Raw genomic sequence first — 18,981 nt, 5'->3', positions numbered from 1 at the left:
ATTTCCCAAGAATAAGATGGGCATGTAAACAAATCACTAAAGCAGAGGCTGTACAACAGTGAGCTATTGTGGTATCAGAATAGATAGATGCCCTAGGGCATTGCAGGAGCACGTAATAAAAAGGCACTAAAGCAATTTCTACTCTGATGAAGAACCACCTTTAGTCTTTGCAAACACTGTTGTATCTTCTTAGGAAGCTTCTACACTTAGAGATGAAATCCTGGTCCGGCAGAAGTGGATGGGCGGTTCACCCTCTTCTGGTGTGCTGCTAGGTTTGCACCCACCCAGAGTTTAGGTGTGGTTTGCTGAATTTTGATTTACTGTTTCATATGGCTTTTGTACCAGAAAAATGGCGAAGGCTTCAACCACAAGCTGTTTGATTATCTTTATCAACTGTAGTGAATGAAATAAGCAGGCACAGCTTAACTTCCTTGAGGAACTACAGTTGGAAGTGTCAAATAGATTTTCTCCCTGTATGGACAGATACTAAAGGGGTAGGAAAGTAAATCTGAGATGAGGGATAAATTCTATTAAAATAAGATGTGAGAATCAAAGCATGGGATTGGATGTGGAGATAACCTTCCCTAATAATGACCTCTAGGAAGTTTGGGGGCCACAAATATGAGGACCAAGGTGCATACAGAGCATGTACCCCACAGCTGGACTGTGCCTACTCAGCTTCAGGGAGCCAGATGCTTCAGTACGGCTGGGGCTGGAAGTGCAGCTTGTTCTCTGTTCCTGGCAAACCTGTCTCTCCTTTGCCGTCACTCTTGACAGCCAGCGAGTCCCAGCACACTGGTTCTCTCCTTGCATGGCAGCTGTCCCATAGTGCCCCTGCTTTCTGGCTGTGCCTCTTCTGGCTCTTTGGATGTGTTGTGGGGATGAGAGGGTTGGTGCATGGAGAAGCTGCAAACACAACCTAGCACAGGACCACACCACACATTTATGCAGAGGCTTAATGATGTTTTCTGTTTTGTCTTTTTTTTTCCTCCCTTCCTAGTTATTCCTAACATTGTACTTGCTTTTTTGACACCTGCTCAGCCTTAACCTGTCATTTTCTCAAAATTAGCAACAATGCTGAGATCATTTTCCCGTGCAGTGATGGGTGATTTAGAGCCCCTCATTATGCATGTATAATTAGGGTGGTTTTTTCCCCCAAGAAGCTTTACTGTTCATTTATCGACAGTAGATTTCATCTGTCATTTTACAACCCAGTTCCTCATTATCATGAAAAACTTCTGCAGCTCTTCACAGTCAACTCTTGTTTTGACTGCCCAGAACAGTTTTTCATTCTCAGTAAACTTCTCACCTCACATTTCTTCTTCTTTTCCAAATCACTTTTAAAAAGACTTAAAAATACATGTCCATCTTAGGTCTTTGAATAATTTTCCTCCTCTGTGAAAACATATTACTTATTTACACCTTTTGCTCTACTATTACAAATACTTTGTGTCTTTTATTGCAATCACTCCACTGGCAATCACATTGTTATTCAATAGCATTGCATTGGAAAAAGTGGGGACAGACATTATAGAAATAAAACAAGCACCAGTCCCATTTTTAGGACTTAGCAGATAAGGTAGATTTGTTTTGTTCTGTTATTTTAATTATCTTGTAAATTCCCATCAGCAGTAAATTTCATCTCTCACTGTATGCTGTGTAATATAGCGTCTTTTTTTTTAATGTATCCATTTCAAAGTTCATTATGCCATTCCAGAGACTACTGCTGATAGAATCCTCATCTGGATTCAAGATATTGGCAGAAAGACTAACTTCTTAAGTCTCTAGCACCAAGGTAACATCTTGTCATCAATCCATAAGAAACCAGATTTCATTAGTTCCCTTGGTAATGGAATTAATTGTTTGCTCTGGCGTTGAGCACCTGAACACAGCTTTGGGCAGCAGGAAAACCAGAGGCATTTTAGTGCTGTTCCTCTGCTGTGTTTCACTTGATTTTTGTCTCAGGATTATGAGATGCCAGGGATGTAAAACAGCTACCAGGAAGACAACAGCTGCCAGAAACAGAGCCTTCTGGTTTGTACTTTGAGCTGTGCATACTGTGTAGAGTTAAAAAAAAATAGTGCTTAGAATAATTTAAAGCAGAAATCTGTTACGTTCCTTCAAAATTACCCGTGCTTGGTTTAATAGATGCTGGATTAATTGCGTGCTGTCTGAGAGCTTTTGTTCCCCTCCAGAGTGGCTGTGGTCTGTGCCACAGAGGTGAATGCTACTCTACTGTATGGCAAATTTGACATTGAAGGGCTCTTTGTAGAAATAAGACTGCCATTCTCTCCCATTGTCCCTTTGATTAAACAGTGCCAGCAAAAGAGACAGTTTTGATGGTTGTTTTCATATTATGGGCATCTGGCTACTAAGAGCTGGGCTGAGATCACCAAATCACAAGCTGCTTTAGAGATGTCTGTTTATGCATGCCGATCCCACAGTGATGTGATCCAGGAAAGTATTTGGATATGCACATTGAGAGGGGCCAGGGGGCAGGGAGGAGAGAGAAACAGTTTCTGGGGTGTGTGGTGAGGACCATTTGTTGCCTCTGTGTGCTGCTGTTTTCCAACACAACTCCTCTGGTACTCAAACCCACCACTTTCCAGTACCCCTGAAATAAACCTGAACTGGGAATGCTTTTCCTTCACTTTCACGTGAACTTGTGAAAGGCTTCCAGTGATCTCTGAAGGACTTTGTGATAAAAATAAAGGAAATCTAATGTACTACACATGGACTCATTCATTTGCTGCTCCCCATTTGAAACCTCTTTTGCAGATACTCACTGTGTGAATCAGCACTCGGAGCCATCCCTCAGATGCTTCAGCCTTGGTCCTAGGGACTCCGTAGGATTATAATGTCTTCTGGACTAGGTTGTTGGCACCTTCTGTGTGCTGAATAAACTTTAACACACAAAGTTCTTCCCAAAATTTTAACCATCTCTTTTGGTTAATACCAAAGCAAACAGGGAAGATCTTGGGAAGAGGGCACTCCCATCTCTTTCCACTCATCTATTATCCAAACAGATACAAAGGCTACAGAAGCATTTTTCCTTGAACTTTTAATTGAAGTGCTTTAATATAAAAAAACCAGTACATACAAGTTCTAAACTCCTGTTTTCTGCAGTTGTTTACACGTTTTCTAAGTTGCAACAGATTATTAGCTATGTAGGTAGTCAACACTGCTAACAAACTACAGTACAAGTTACTAATAACAGTACAAGATGCTTGGAATACATTCTTGCAAATGTGTATGAATACCAAAGAAATCCTGCGAAGTTGAGAGGCTTCCAACACCCATTTTCCTCTCCTCTCAAACCTCAGTAGGATTTTGCTCACAGGTTTCCTAACCACCAAAACACAGATCCTTGGCTAGTGCAAGCTGTGGTGGCTCCATTGGCATCCACAGAGCAGTGTGAGTTGCCATGGTTCACTGTGTGCTCAACAGACACCTTCTGGCAGGGTGAAACACCATGCAGGTTTCCATGCATGACAAGCTGATGGGCCTTCTTGGTCAGGGCTGGCTTAGCACATTAAACAATCCGGTTTTTTCCAAGGGTTTCAAGGCTGATCTCTTTCTCCAAGAAGCAATCAGATCAGGATGACTGCAGAACAGTCAGGAGCACCCCAGATTCTCATACTGCTCTAGGTAAAGCTGGGCTAATTTCCCTTTAAAAAAGCCAAAATTTGAAGCCACCCCATCACCTCTCCTCTCCCACAGAAGGCTGGCAAAGCTATCAAGCACTTAATAAAACTGAATGTGAGATAAAAAGAGTGAAGATCCTCCACACAAGCCGTGTTAAAACAAATCTCTACATACAAACATTGTAACAATACAGTCACTTCAGAGTTCCAAAGAAAGGTTCACACTTTACAAAAGAGGAAGAGGGAGGAAAAAGTAACACAGGAAGCTGTTCTTACAATTATGTACTGGTTCCCAAACCTGTGACCTTAGTCTGTGGCCGCCAAAAGTAAACAAATACCAAGAAAGACAGTGTACACTCCAATGAGGCCTCACAGGGTGTAGCAACAGGAAACCTGGAGGCAGTGTACAAAGCTGAAAAGGAATTTGAAAGAAAGACAGGCATTTTCTCCTATTCTGGTACATAACCAAAGACACAGTGACAAGCACACTACAGAAATGGGTCTTTCCAGCATTTGAGCCCACCTGCTTGTCACCCAGGATTGGTCACAGAAGGGTTTTTCCTCTGAAATGAGAGTGGTATGTTGGGTTTTCTTTGGGCAGGAGCCCTTAATTTTTTCCCCTAACTCAGTTGTTTTGACTTGTCTCTGTACCTGCCATGTGACTAATAGGACATTTGGGTTCATCTGAGACTGCTGGATTTTTCTTACAGGCATCAATATAAAACCTCGTGGCCCTGAAGACCAACATTACAGTGGCACACTTCAGTCAGCATCCAAAACTCCTCCAGGCTATTCATCAACTGGCATTGCATTATTTTGGTGGGAAGCTAAGGAAGCTGGCAAACCCATGACAAGGTTAGCGTTTCAATTCATCAGCACATTATGAAAAGACTGAGTACCAATGTCTCCAGTTCAGAGTACAGACACAACATTAAACTTCACTTCTGCTGCAGAGGATAAAAGGCTATTCAGAGGATGCAGAAGTTGGCATATTGTGGTAAACATGGTGGTGGCTCACAGTAAGAATTCTTCAGCTGTATTGCCTTTTCAGTGACTTTTAACTTTCTATTCCTGTTAATTTGTAAGTATAATTTTCTCCAACCACATTTTCTTGACACCACAGTTATTGCATTACAAAAGCCACTACAATGCAATCACTCAACATACACATACATGTTGTATAGATAGGGGTATGTACAGCCAGGAATTGGGGCCGTTTCCAACCCACAATTTGTTGTCTCCACAAGGGCAGGCAGATCCCAGTTAGGTGAGACAGAAGTAAGGTAGAGAGAAGTAACATCCTCAAATGTTGGAAAGAAGGCTGTGAGTATATGAGCAGACAGAAACCCCAACACCTAAACAACAAGAATTAATGCTAGTGGAACATCTCCTGCTTTGTAGCTCACTCAGTTGCTCTAAAATGGTTCTCACCTCAAATAATTTAAGATGCAGAATGTGCAGTAAGTGCAAAGAAAGAGGTGTCCTCCCCTGTGAATGCAGGGAGTGGATGTGCTTTCTCAGTATTGCTTAGAGGTTACCCAGTACACCTGCCCTTCCCTAGCCTATCTTTATAACAAGAAGTCTCTTGCTTCAATGCCTAACTGGTAAGGCTAGACTATTTACTTACAAACAAACTTCAAGGTTAATGTATTAGAAGACTGATTCTTTTAAAACGATCACACATTGTACACTTAGTGCTTCTCTGAATCCTTTTTCCACAGAGCAAAGCATCACAATGGCAAGCTTTCCATCAGTTCTGAGCTGGCACAGCCAGTTCTAAGAGTTAAAATCTTCACAGTCTTTGCTTCCCTGCCAAGAATGCTCCCTGCCCCCTGGAGAAAACTGTTTCTGTGATATATGTGATGAGACTATTTCTGTGATGTAGACACTTCTGCTCTGGGATCCATAGCAGATCATCAAATGCTCTTATGCTGGCCAGTCATCAGGAGCATTTTTTTGACCACTTTCTGTATTTCTTAAACTATGTGCGATAAAAATACAACTACATACAATGAATTTGAAGGACTCTTTATGCCATAGCCAAATTTATTTATTAGACTGGGAAAGAGCACAGGAAGGTACTCAGCTCCTCAAAAAGTTCTCAGAAATTAGGTCAGGAGCTTCCAGTACTGTGGGAAGTTTTTTCATCTTTATGCTGAGCCAAGCTTTGGCACATGAATTGTGCATGTCACTGGCCTTTCACTGACAAGGCCTTACACAAAAAAAATGTGATGAAACATGCTGATTTCATCACTGCAACACTGAGCATCATCCCAGGTAAATAACACTTCAAAGACCAAAAGAACCCTTGGGTACATTTGTCTAACAACCTTGTCTTCAGACCACCCTGGACCTTCAATGACCCATATAAAAGCCCTTCAATTTTTTGCAGAGGATTTCCAGCACACAATCTGTCAACAGGAGGCAAGCCACAGAAATGGGTGATGCCATGGCTGGACACACTCTATGGTTCTACTGTCTTTGACAGCAAGAAGTAGGATGGGAAGAGTCCAGCTGGTCCCCAGAGCTCAAAGCTAGACATTGTTTAAAATACCTTTTCATTTCCAAAATTAGGAGATGCAATAGCAAATTCAATAAGGTACCTCAAATAAAAGCCCTCAAGTTACTTTTTCAAGCCATTTTAAATGATAAACCAGTGCCAGATAAAGGAGTAAAACCCTCAAGTCAGAACCCATTTCTGGAGGTTTTGCTCTCAGACTGAATTATTCTTAAAAGGGGGAGTAACCTAAGAGTCTTTACAGTCTATTTTTAAATGAGAGGATATTTTTCATTTATGTGTCTGTAACAGAATAATTTGAAAATAACTGAGAAAACCATGCAATCACAGATGATCTGTGTTCAGTGTGCTCTGTTGAAGCTGCTGTGACTCCACTGCATTAAGAAAAGACATACATTATTCTGTAGCAATTGTCCATGACACTGAGGCTTACAGCATAAATATTGCAATACCTCATCCAGTTTCTGTATGACACACCAAGTTTTATTGCAGTAATGTCTCATAATAGATGAAGGTGCTGCAGGGTCCTGTTTGGCCAATTGCTATAGGACCCTGGAGTGCATTTCATAAGCAGAGAATATCTCCCATGGGAAGGGAGTTAAGATGAGGACTAGATGCCAAGAGAACCAGCTAAAAGCTTCATGTTCCTAGAAAAATATTTTCTGTTCCTCACACCCCCACCTTCTCCCAGCCCCTCCATTAAATGGGAGGTTCATTTCCTTGCTTGCAGATAGTGCTGGATGCAAGATAATGGAGCATTGCCCTGCCACGCACAGCAGAATGCCTCTAAATCAAGAAACCAGTGTTCTTTGCCAATGTGACAGATTGAAAAATGCTTCTGGTACTTCCATGAGTGGGTTACTAAGCAACACTTTGGCTTCCAGGGAGTAGCCCTGCTGGATGTGATCTCATGCACCAGCAGCCTGACCACATCTCCAGCTGGAGCACTGGGGAAGGAGGGTGTGTGTGCCAGCAGCAAGGCTGCATGGCTTTGCTGGGCTGTAACACAGGTTCCTTTTGGGTTGAGCTGTAATCACAAAGGAAAAATATCCTAGAGATGACCATGGGCCTACTCATGGGATGGCTAAAAGGCAAAGACATACTGTCAGGACACACTGTTGGGAGAGAAGCAAAGCTTGGAAGTAAAGCTTTAAACACCTGTGGCGTATCCTGTGTGGCTGTCTCAGAGCAAATGATGCTGAAGAGGACTGACTCCAGGGAGAGATGCTAAAATGAGAGGGGCTGGAAAAGATTTCCATGTGAAGAGATAGAACAAAAATACTAGAACAGATTTAGAAATGAGTAAGAGATGGGAGGGTGGAACTGGCTGAAGTGAGGTCTCATACAGGTGAGGAAGATAATGTCCTGCTGTCCACTGTTTCCTGATATAGCAGTGAGGAGTTGTTCACAGAAAATCAGAAGGCAGTATACTGAAAACTGGTGAAACTCAAGCTCAAACTCCATGAAGTTAGAGAGACATTTGCCCTGGTGGCTGACTGTTCCATCATTATCTTTTGCTGAGATTTCTCACTTTCCTTTGGAGCTTGTGACATGGCATCACCAGAACCAGGTTGAGCCAGAACAGGGCATAAACAGACCAGACTTATAGACAGAGATAGAAATAACTGTTTTCTTGCATGTGTTGAGTGTGCTCAACTATTAAGCAGCCACACACCTTTTCATAAAAACTAAAGTCCAAGACTTAGACTTGGCATCTTTTTAAGGATACCAGGCCAACCATAAAGTCAGAGTACGAATGTTGACTAAGAGCAGCTGAGAATCAGTCCCACATTTTAGAGCATTGGTTCTCTTTAATGTGCTGGTAAGTTATGCTCCAAATACAATTCAGATTAAGTTGTAAGGGATAATGTTTTGCCCTATTTTTTAGAATTTTAAACCTTTCCAAAACAAGTAGGATTTGCTCTTTCCTTCTTCTTCAGTAATGCTTACTATAGGACTCTAGGTCTATTCCTAATCAGTGAGCAATGTTTACAGTAAATAACATTAGGATGATACACAAATATATATGTATATATATATTTGTATATATAACTTAAAGCCTCCTAATTAAAAATTAATACCATAGCATCACGCAGCAAGGCTGTGCTAGTGTCACTATTCAGAGATCATTACTTCAGCATTTTAAAAGTGAATTTACAAGATGATGAGAAAACAGCTTTTATGTGGGAGAAGGGCATGATGTCACAGATTTATTCTCTTTCTATTTTCCTTTAGAATAATGGGGACAATGTTGTCCCAAATCAAATAAAGGATCAATAGCAAAGATTGTAACTCAATCGTCCTCACCCCCAATTTTAATTGCTGTGATTTTCTTTTCAACCGCTTTTATTGGAAAAAAAAAAAAGGCGTATATCAATGGCACATTCAACCTGAAATGGCAGATGAAGAGCAGGTGATCCAATAAATTAGCATGTACACAAGCTTCTGGTTCTTAGAAGATCTGACTGAGTCACACAGATGACAATTTACTTAGATACTCTTGAGCTTCTCTTTCCATCTGCAGTTCAATGAAATACATTGTTTCCAGGCCTATGCCCATCACTGATCCAGGCTGCAGTGCTGGAAGGAAGTCCAAGTAAACAGGAAGACTGTTGATTTCTGCTGCAGCAGAAGAAAAGGAAAGCCATCAAGGTAAAGAGTAAATACCTCTCACTTTTTTTAAAGAACATTTTATGACTGAAAAGTCTTTATGAGCTACTGTATGGCCTTAATGTTGAATTGAGATTAAATAAGCTCACAAGTTTGATTCTCTGCAATGATCAAAGGTTTGTTGAACACTTCTAAGGGAGAGATAAAAACTAATGATTTGATTTGGACCTGTCTATTTCTGAATTGTTCTAAACCTTTCAAATCAGTTTTACTATACACAGTCTCTGAAATACTGTAAGAAAATGAGAATGAACAAGGAAAGATACTGTTAAGAAGATCAAAGGAGATGACACTTGGAAATTCCTCAAGCACAGCCTTCCCAAGAGTATGCAGGGGCACATCTCTAGTGTTGCACTCCAGGAGAGCTACAAAGGAAGAGTAGGTTAGGTATAACATTCATGTCTTGTTCTTTGTTTTTCACCAGATACTTCCTTTTTCACTGCTGCTCACAAATTCTGCAGTGGGAGTACATTGTGAGCATCCAAATGTGGTCCTGTGTCCAGCAGAAGCACATGTTGAGGCTGGAAACAGATCTGTGCTCCATCAGAGTTCATTGGCAGCAGGGGGTTTGGTCTTCCAGGCAGAAGATCTTGAGAAATGGAAGGGGTGTCCTTATCTTCTAGGCACAAGGGTCCCTGATGAGAATCAGCAGTTCCAAAGTCTTATATGGCAGTAGCAGGAGGAGTCCTGAACAAAATGCTGGACTGGGCCTTCTCATAGAGAGGTGAGCCATGGCAGCACTTCAGACCACTACAGAAAGGAATGCTCTCACAGCCAGCCAATTCAATCATTCAAGACATGGAAAGGAGATGAACATGAAATGAATGTGTCATCCTTTATCAATCTTTCCAAATACAAAGAATAAAACCTGCTCTCCTTTCTCCCTAACTTCTGAAAGCAGGAAGAGATGAAATATTTCCTGAGTCACCATGGAGGTGAAACCTGTAGTTTGTTACAATGAATTGTATCAGATGGATAACTAGATTGACAGGAATCTGAAATAAAATATCAATACCTGAAAAATCAGCAATTTTCCAGCATGAAGTGTTTTATTTTTAACTTCATGCACACAAAGGGCAGTAAGCTGATCTGAAAATAGTCATTTTTCTCATTTCAAAACATCAGTAACAACATATATTCTAAATGCACTACAGTAGTAACACTTTACACTTTCACCCAACATGGCAGAAATACACAACAAATATTAATAAACTGTTGGCCTGATTCCCCAGCTGCTAAATGCCTGGCATTCTCACTGGCATACAATAGAAGGGTAAAGCCTAAAACCCCTTCTGTCCCCTGGAGGCACTTGCTGTTCTTTACCTTCCCCTTGCCCTCAGTTAAGTGCCTCAATGCACAGTGGTGGAGGAATGTCCAAACACCCCAGTGCAGGAGAGTGCAGGAGAGTGCAGGAGAGTGCAGGAGAGTGATGCACCTCTCCTCTACCCTGTGCTAAGGCTTGGCCATCAGGACAGCAAAATTGTGCTTGCACAACCGGCAGCCCTGCCTCCTTCAAGACAGCCACTGACCCCAGGGGCCCAGGACAGTGCCTGGGAGCGTCAGTCACTCTCACCCTTGTCTGCAGGGCAGAGAGACCTTGTGCCCCCTTGTGCCCCGGGCAGCCCTGCCAGAGACAGAGCTGAGACAGTGCCAGCACTCTGCAAAGCTGCTCCCAGGAGCGGGGACGTGATGCTTTGGCCCTGGAGGATGGCACAGGCACTGGTAGGACAGGGACATTCCCTGAGCCTCCAGAGCCAGGGCAACACAATGGGGAGTGGGCTGGGCAGTTGCACTTGTAAATCAGTCCCCTTCAAACCACAGACACCCCCTCCTCTCCCTGCCCCTCCAGCAAACCTGAGTTTATCTTACATAAACCAGACCAGGTTTGGTGCCTGCCCTGAAAAGCCATTTAACTACTGCTGTGGCTGGAGGTCATTGCTAGTAATTGCATCACCAGCAAAGATGGATTTGGCTGCCTGCCAGTCACAATTCCTGCCCTCTTTTACCAGAGGAGAGGCACAGTGCAGCAACTAAACTTTTTTGTTCCTTCTGCAGGGTCTTGGATCTTTGACATCCACCTCCTGCCTTGTCACCTGTTCCTATCTCCCAGAAGTGTCATGGGCCTGTGGCTGGCAGAAATAAATGGTGTAAGGAACAGCCCAGAAGAGCTGGCTCTTCTTGTTCTGCCACAGCCTGGGTGTGCAGCACTGTGGTAAATAGCAGCACTTAAGGCTTGTACACTGTTTGTAGGCTCCAAATGCTTTGCAGGAGCAGCTAAGGATTGCTATCCTGCCTTTTTTCCAGAAGCAAGGCACAGATTTGAGCACCTGCCCACAGCGGTGCCACAACCCTTGTTGTAAGTGGAAATAAGCCCAGTGTGTGGGGAATGTCCCACCCCAGACTGGCTCAGAGCAGCTCTGAGTGCCCCTGTGATGGGCACAGCCCCCACAGCACTGCAGGACAGGCTGTCCCCATGTGGGTCAGTGCTGGGAACTGAGCTCCAGGTGTGCTCAGTCCGTGTGCATCCCTGCCAGCTTGGCTGGGGGCTCCTTCTGCAGATCCCCTGATTTGGGGGGCTGGGGCAGCACCCCCCTGCTCCTGCCTGGCAGCCCTGGTCACCCTGCTCAGCTGCACACTCCCCTCCTCCTGTCATGTAAAAGTGGGAGATGGTAAGATCATAATGAACCCAGAACTGGTTAGAGAAGAGCTTTCCTAACCTGTCTGCCTGCTCCTCTCCACAGAACTTATTTTCAAAAAATTATGGAACTGGTCAACTGTTAAAATGTCAGGTGACCTCCTCGTGATCATCTCACAGCCTCCCATAACAACATTGAAAAGAAAATCTATCTTTTACTCATGTCCTCCATAAGATCTGCACTTTCTTCCCTCTGGAAGACTGGTGCCAGATTTTTCCCAATATAAATTATATTAACTTTAAAATTTAAATATGGAAGTGATTTTTTTCTAAAAAGATTGAAACAATGATTTTCAACTCTTTTGATTGTTTCCCCTTAGTTTTTGTATTAAATAATTTTCCAGCTTGGACTTTGATATATGAATAATCATGGTTCTCTCAAAAGCACATTTTTTAAAAATAAATTCATTCCACGCAGAAAAAATCATGTCCAGCTCTACCTGGAATTTTCTTGCCCACAATGCACACTATCCCTCTAGCAGTGACAAGCTTAATTAATATTCCTTTCTACCCCCATCCACTCCTCACCTCCCAAATGACCCCTCTCAAAACAGGGGTGTAGGTGTAAAGAAAATGCTACAGCCCCATAACACTGCATGGTGCAGGAGAATCTTCCTTTGGGGCAGAATTGACTAAGCTCCTTCTAAAGAGAGATGAAAAATCATGATTTCAAAGTTATTTAGAGTAACATTTGCTTCAAAAGAACACACTCAATGGTGGCTTTCTTAGCTCAAGAGCTGGTCTGAGGTACATTTACAGAATGTAAACTCTGTGCACTGTAAACTTGATGCAACAACACAGCTATGGAAGCACAGTTTGGGGGCAGATTAGGACCCATCTCATGTTTCTCAAAGGTATTGCCTTTTCCAAGCTATGGGGGAGGCTCTGTGCTGGCAACACGAGTTCACTTCCTCAGTGGCACTATTTGCATGCCCCTGTTCAGTGGTCATTTCTCCACCCCTCTGGTTTCTGAGTCTGCCCCTGCAGGTGCTGCCCTCCCCAGCCAGTCTTCCCACAATGGACAGAAAACTGGGCAGAGCAGCACACAAATGTGATGGAGGGAGAGCCAGAGGCAAGCTATGGTTTCACACAATACAGTCTGAATTGTTCAGTTTCTGGAACAGCCCGAGGTAGCCAATACCAAAGTAGATGCCATTGTGGGCATGAAGGAGGTAATGTACAATTTACTGCATCAGTAAAGATGATTTTCTCTAACTGACCTTTTTTAGTTTATCCAAAAGGAGTCAAAAGTATAAGGATCAAGTGCATATGTTTAACTAACATACTTTAAGGCCATTATGCAGACATGTTTGTATTTAAATACATCCTCTCCCACAGTAAACATCTGTTTTTATAATAAGGCCAGGAAGAACAATTACATCATCCAGCCTGACTTCCTTTGTAACACAAACCTTTTTCAGTCAGACATTCCTGTGATTAAATAAGATTGTGTTCAATTAAAATACATCTAGGAATCTGTCCGTTCTTGATTTGAGGTCTTCAAGGCATGCAGGATCTACCATCTTCTGGTAGTTTGCCATGATTTGTGCTAAAATATTAATTGCCTTGCTTACACAGAGGAGTTTTGAAAAAACACTAGAGTTTGTTCACCTCAGGGACTGCCAACAAACTTGCATATCCTGCCATAGCAAGAGAGAGAGCAGCACACTGAGCCAGAGCCCTCACACTGTTTAGTGGCCAGACCAGATCAGTGACAGGATTTGCCTGACAGCAGATGGTGTTGCCCACGTTACACATCCCAGCAGTCATGCAGGAGACTATCCCCAGTGGGGCAGCAGGTGACAGGGAATCAGTTATCAGACTTTCTAAACTCCTCTTCCTCACCCCCATGGTAGTGCCACAACCTCTCCTCTTCTCAGCAAAGCTGGTGCATTTTTCACCTGGGAGGCCAGTCAGTATTTCTAACGTGCACCAACACACATGGCTCTGAATGCATGGTAAATATGCCACTGAGAGGTCCATTCCAGCCCCTTTTCTTGGACTCAGCTAACAAAGAAGGGAGGCTGTAGCTGGAGGAAGTTCTCCACATGGGAGAGCTTGTATTTAATCTGCTGCCAAAGTTACCTGGAGCTGCCTGGCTACACAGAACGCAGCATAAAGCTGGAGAGATGAAACACAGCTGGTCCACGGTGGGCAAGCACCCTGTCACACTGATCTCAGGTGGCAAACAGTGCTTTGGCATTGAAGATCTAGCAATCTGTCCTTCTGTCATACCCCATTCTGATGAAACCTCAGCATGGCCACGGAGGAGTATTTCTGAACGTGAAAGATATTGTTGGCTGCAGAACGGTTGTGGGAGGGAAAAACAGCTCTGGATCAAAACCACAAAATAGGAAAGCAGGTGTGCACAGAGAGCACAGCTCCTTTAGCAATGTCTCTGTCACAGGAATGGAGACCACTGAAATTCTGCACCAGCTGGTTCCATCAACCAGGCTACCTGAGACTTACATGATGAGCCACCAGTGTCTGCTAAACACACAGGCCAAAACAACATGCATGTCCTCTCTGTTTAGGAATGCAGACATTGTCCTACTCCTCCAAGGTCAGAGTAAACATCAGGACACTGGAAGGCAATGGAGATTTTTATGATGGAAGTCTCTAGGTGCTGGTAGCTGAGGACCAGCCAAAATACTAACCCACATCTGCTGATCCCACCAGTAGCACCACCACAGAAGTTTCCTGCAGCACACACACTTCTCATTTCCAGTCACTCTTCCCAAAACACCCGTTTTCTGTAACAGAGCCCAGTGGTGTCTCTGGTGAATACACACTTGCACTCCTAGCCACAACAGCAACAGGATTTTGTATCAGACAGAACCATGTGATGGTCCCAAAATGCCACATCAGCAGGGTTCAACCACACCAACAGATGGGTGTAAATGCAAATGCAGATCAGCTGTGTCCTCCAAGTGCTACCCAGGGCCAGGGCAGTTCCAGACTGGGAGGAAGATGCTTTATTTCACATTTGCTCAAGGGTCTTGTCCCAACAGGTATCAGACACCTGATGCAAGTGCACAGGCTTTCACATTGCTCTCTCCAGACTTGATGCTCAAATTTTTTTGTGTTCTTAGCTCATTGAAGGGCTGTCACATGGAAAGCACAAGATATTGAATGAATTTTACAGATAGCCAGTGGACCTGCTCCAGGAGAGAATTGGTCCAATACAATTAGGGTAAATACTTTCTACATTTTTTTTTCTAACAGGTTAAAATACTTCTGCTGCAGCCTGAGAAGAGGCTGCAACAGTAGGTGGGAGAATCCAGTAGCTGACACAGCTACTTTTGGTGTGTAAGCTGAACAAAAGGGGAAGAAACCATCTAAATAATGAGGAAAAAGTGCACTAGGTCAGTATAGCTCATCCTAACTAAGTGTAACTAGCAGGAGAAGGAAGAAAAAATATCTTACCAATATTGCTTCACAATGTCTTTTAAGTGTTTGGGGACATTTCATTTTGCAGAAGAGTTTCAACCAATATAAACATGCCAAATATAATCTTCAGTATCCTTACCTACTTGTACCAGCAACATGAGTCACATGCTGCTCTATAAATTTATATTATAAACCCACTTAAATCTATGCATAGAAAGTGATATACATCATACCCAAAAAAATGGTTATTCTGGGCTACTTGGCAGTTCAGGGAGTGGTAGGTTTTTAACCTTAAAAATGTGTTTTGTAGAAAATATTTGATGTACTTATTCTCCTAGTAACGTCTTAAATTATTCAGAGAGATTCAACTGCAATAATTTTTTTTTTCAATGGATGGTCTCACTTAAAATTTCTTCATTTCACATGTAAAGCTTTGTTTAAATAAAGTAGAACTATTCCTATTTAATTTTTTTTATCATTATGAAAATTCTTCTTTTCATGTTAGGTTCAGCAAATGATTCTTTTCTTTAGAGCTAGGGAAGGTTTTTAAACAAAATATGTCATTGGCCAAAGATGCAGTTGTAGAGAATTTGGGGGAAAATTATTGGGAAATTTAGTTAGATCTTGATAATTACTTTGATAAAAAGAGTAACGCTTTGGAAATGCTGAAAGCCCAGATTAGGCAATGCCCAGAAAATTCAGCTTTCATTTGCAGAACATTTTTATTTAGAAATTTCAAAAAATTAATCAAAGTGCTTCATTTGACCTTAAGCCAAATTTGTTCCTTTTTGCAACTTATATTAGATCCCTCAGGAAGCCGACAATTTTTTACTTTCTATTATCAACTTAAGATGATAATTTTTCTTTTGTCCAATTTTCTGAGCTAAACAGAATGTCAGTTGCATATACATAGGATTTTTCACTCAGAATTTTCTGAACAAAAAGAAATTATGTCTGAAAGGTATTGCTGGCATTGCAGTGGGACAGTATGCCTGAATACACTGAATACCAAAGGCTTTTCTAAGCATTTGAGTGTGTACATACCAGTACTTCTCTTTCTTACACTTAAAACAGATTCCTAATGATCTGCCAAATCAGGACATTTGATTCAATGGAGAAAGTGTCACCCCAAGAAGTTTTGATCAGTGCTTCTCTTAGTGACAATGTGCTGTTCATGAACTGGGAAATATTGAACTAAATGCAATTCTCAGAGCACCCCTCTTAAGCACCCATGAATCTACAGAGTGGTTGCAGTAAAGAGATTTCCAGTCAAGCCTTTGAAGAGAAACACCTGGTGCTGCTCCTAGCTGAAATACTCACCAATAATTCCTTGGGAAATATCTTACTACTTTTTCATTTAAAAAAAGACTAAACAGAAAGCACAAGGCCACACAAAATTGACTTCTCCATGTTGGTATAACAACCCTCCCTTCCATAACGCATGTGAGCCTGTTAATGGCAAGCAGCAACCATGCACAGCAGTGAAGAGATTTCATCCAGATCATTGGGAAAGTACACAGTCCTAGCAGAGCCCAGGAGGTCTGGCTTAGTGACAGTGAATTCCACAGATACCTCTTCCTGTATTTGAGTGTCCGTTCACTTGGATGTGGGTCGTGTCTTTGTGTTCTGGGTGGGAATTGTGTGCTGGTATGGCAACACCAGGAGCAAGGTGTTTCTTGACTGCTGGAGCTCCTCAGGCCTGGTAGCCAAAAGCTGATGCTCTCTCTCTGAGCAGCTCCTGGCACAAATGACAACTCCAGCTCCCTGCAAATGAAGAAATCCTTCTTATAGGATTGACATGAAATCAAGGCTCTCAGAGTTTCTGTCAAGATTGGGTTGAATAGTATATGAGATATTCCTAATATTGGAATTGCCTGTACTTTTGTGAAGCAGACTCTGCTGCCCTTGCCTTTGCATCCATAGGCTTTCTACGTGAGCTGCAATGCTGCTGGGGTGTGCACTGCAATGAGGTGTTTTATATTTTCACACTTCCAATAAACCACTTCCCAGTGGAAACCTTTAGATAATTATTAGCTGCATTTCAAGATTTTCCCCTCCTGATTTAGCTTCCTTTTTACCAAAGTTACAAACATTAGCTCCTGAATGCACGATTAATTTGTAATTATTCTTGTCCTTCCCCTCATGTAAACCGCAGTCACTCGCACTCACAAGCCTCCAATTCTACTGCTCTCTGAGGATTTCAGTCAGAGAACCTCTAGTGATAAGAGACTGGTTCCTCTGCTCCACAGCCAAGTGACAAATTCCAACCAGTCATAGTATAGTCCAATTGAACCCCCTGCAGAGGTTATAACTACATACCAAATATAATACAGACCACCAAACCCTCACCCTGCCAAAACAGAAGCATATCATAGAGAAAGGAAGGTAATTCCCTTTAATCCAGTCTCCTGCCAACAGGCTCTCAGAGGTTCCAGAGAGGACCTCCCTGCATGAGGCTCTCTCTCCAGGACTTTGACTTCTTAAGAAGTCCAAAGTTACATTTCACAGGCGCTCAATTCAGCTGACTAAATTGAGGTGACCAGTGACATGTGAGACATCCATGACCCACAAAAGAGCCATGTTCTGGAAGAGGAGGAGACCAGGCAAGACTGAATAGGATATCACAGATCACACTAGCGCTTCACATCTATTAATTTTGTTTCTTTCCAGTGCTACCTCCCTTTACTTCACTACTGTTTCCTTAACCCTGTATGGTTCAAAACACCTTTCTGAAATTTTTCCCTTCTCCACAAAGACTTTATTGTTATTTTCAAAGCAGACTTCAGTCATATGTTACCTTCTGGGGGCTCAAAGACTGGTGGATTCAAGCAATACATGTGATAGCCACGGTCACAGTCATCACAGAAGAGCAGCTGGTCCTGAGGCAGGTTTGTTGGAGAGACAGTAGGGAAACAGGGAGAGAAGGAGAGGAAAAGAGAGAAATTATGTAAATTAGTCTCTTGCCAAGATGAAAACTTAAGTAGGGTAACCAGCAATGTTCAGTTGGGAATGCAGATCTGCAACAACAGAGACTAAGAGACTGCTGGGAATGTAAAGGCTACAAGCATCACATTTGTCCATCCATGATTAGCCACCATATTCCTGAGAGGCTGCAGAAAGCCTCTCTCAGCACAAGACAGCTCAGTTTCTAAGTAGAAAATCACTATGAGAAGTGGAGGAGTTCCAGTCCTAGATGGCCTCATAATGCAGGAGTAAAAGCTGTTATGCCGGGGATATGCTGTACTGAGAAGAGGGCAGGTTTTGCTGGGCTCCAGTGTCACCATGTGCTGATCTCATTCCTTCAGAGGAAACCTTTGACTTAGACAGTTTTCCAAAACTCAGCTGAGTAAATTTTTTGTGAAACAGATGGAAATTACATGACCCCACCATGTGGTCTGCAGCTCTTTCATATATTTGGGGTGAAAAAAGCTGCTCTGAAGTATCCTGTGATTCCTAAGCTCCCCGGATTCTGATTTTTTTATGCTAAAGCAAAAACAAAATCTCAGGCTTCAAATTTATTCTGCTGTAGGGAATATAGTGTTAGCTAATCACCTCCAAAGTTCTCCAGCCACTGTCAATTTTCCAAGGTTCTCATGGGCTGCCAAGGACCCTTAGCATCAGATTTTAACTGCAAACCCCACAGGGAGGACACTGCTCAGCTGCAGGCTCTGGAAATCACTGGAGTTGGTGATTAGGTGAGGCTTAGCCATCCTACTTCAAATAGTTTCATGTTTCCCAAGTCTTGTAATTAAGTTTAAAAAATCATACCAAGAAAGTAAAGAAAATCAGGGACAGAAGGAGCATACTTGCCTCTCTTGGGTTATCATGTATTCACATCTGCTTCTGACTATCATGCTGAAAGCTCCCTGCAACATGAATTCATGGCCCCCAGCTAATTTCTATTGAATAAGTATACAAACCACAAGTATCAGCATCTTAAGTGGTATATATGATACCTGTGGTAATTTCATCAGAGACCAGTGGCTGAATGGGGACACTGGGGAGAATTTCTGTGCTCAGGGATGGCTCTTCCTTGGAGATGCATGGAAGCAGCAGTGAAACAA

The 18,981-nt window shown here is 42.5% G+C and overlaps 1 protein-coding gene across 5 annotated transcripts in view; it reads right to left on the bottom strand.

Moving 5' to 3' along the window:
- Positions 1–3,044: 3,044 nt before the first annotated feature.
- Positions 3,045–18,981, bottom strand: part of DPF3 (double PHD fingers 3) — a 188,160-nt gene continuing 172,223 nt past the window's right edge. For all 5 annotated transcript variants that reach the window (XM_077180257.1, XM_077180256.1, XM_077180259.1 and 2 more), the window contains 2 exons: positions 17,715–17,796; positions 3,045–16,681 (listed from right to left, as the gene is read on the bottom strand). In XM_077180257.1, coding sequence (XP_077036372.1) covers positions 16,611–16,681; positions 17,715–17,796 — 153 coding nt within the window. In that variant the 3' untranslated portion in view covers positions 3,045–16,610. The remainder of the gene's footprint in view (positions 16,682–17,714; positions 17,797–18,981) is intronic.

This window comes from Agelaius phoeniceus, chromosome 6 (assembly GCF_051311805.1).
Source record: "Agelaius phoeniceus isolate bAgePho1 chromosome 6, bAgePho1.hap1, whole genome shotgun sequence".
NCBI lineage: Eukaryota > Metazoa > Chordata > Aves > Passeriformes > Icteridae > Agelaius > Agelaius phoeniceus.
The sequence above is the reverse complement of the archived record's forward strand: the minus strand, read 5'-3'. Positions and strand labels throughout refer to the sequence as shown.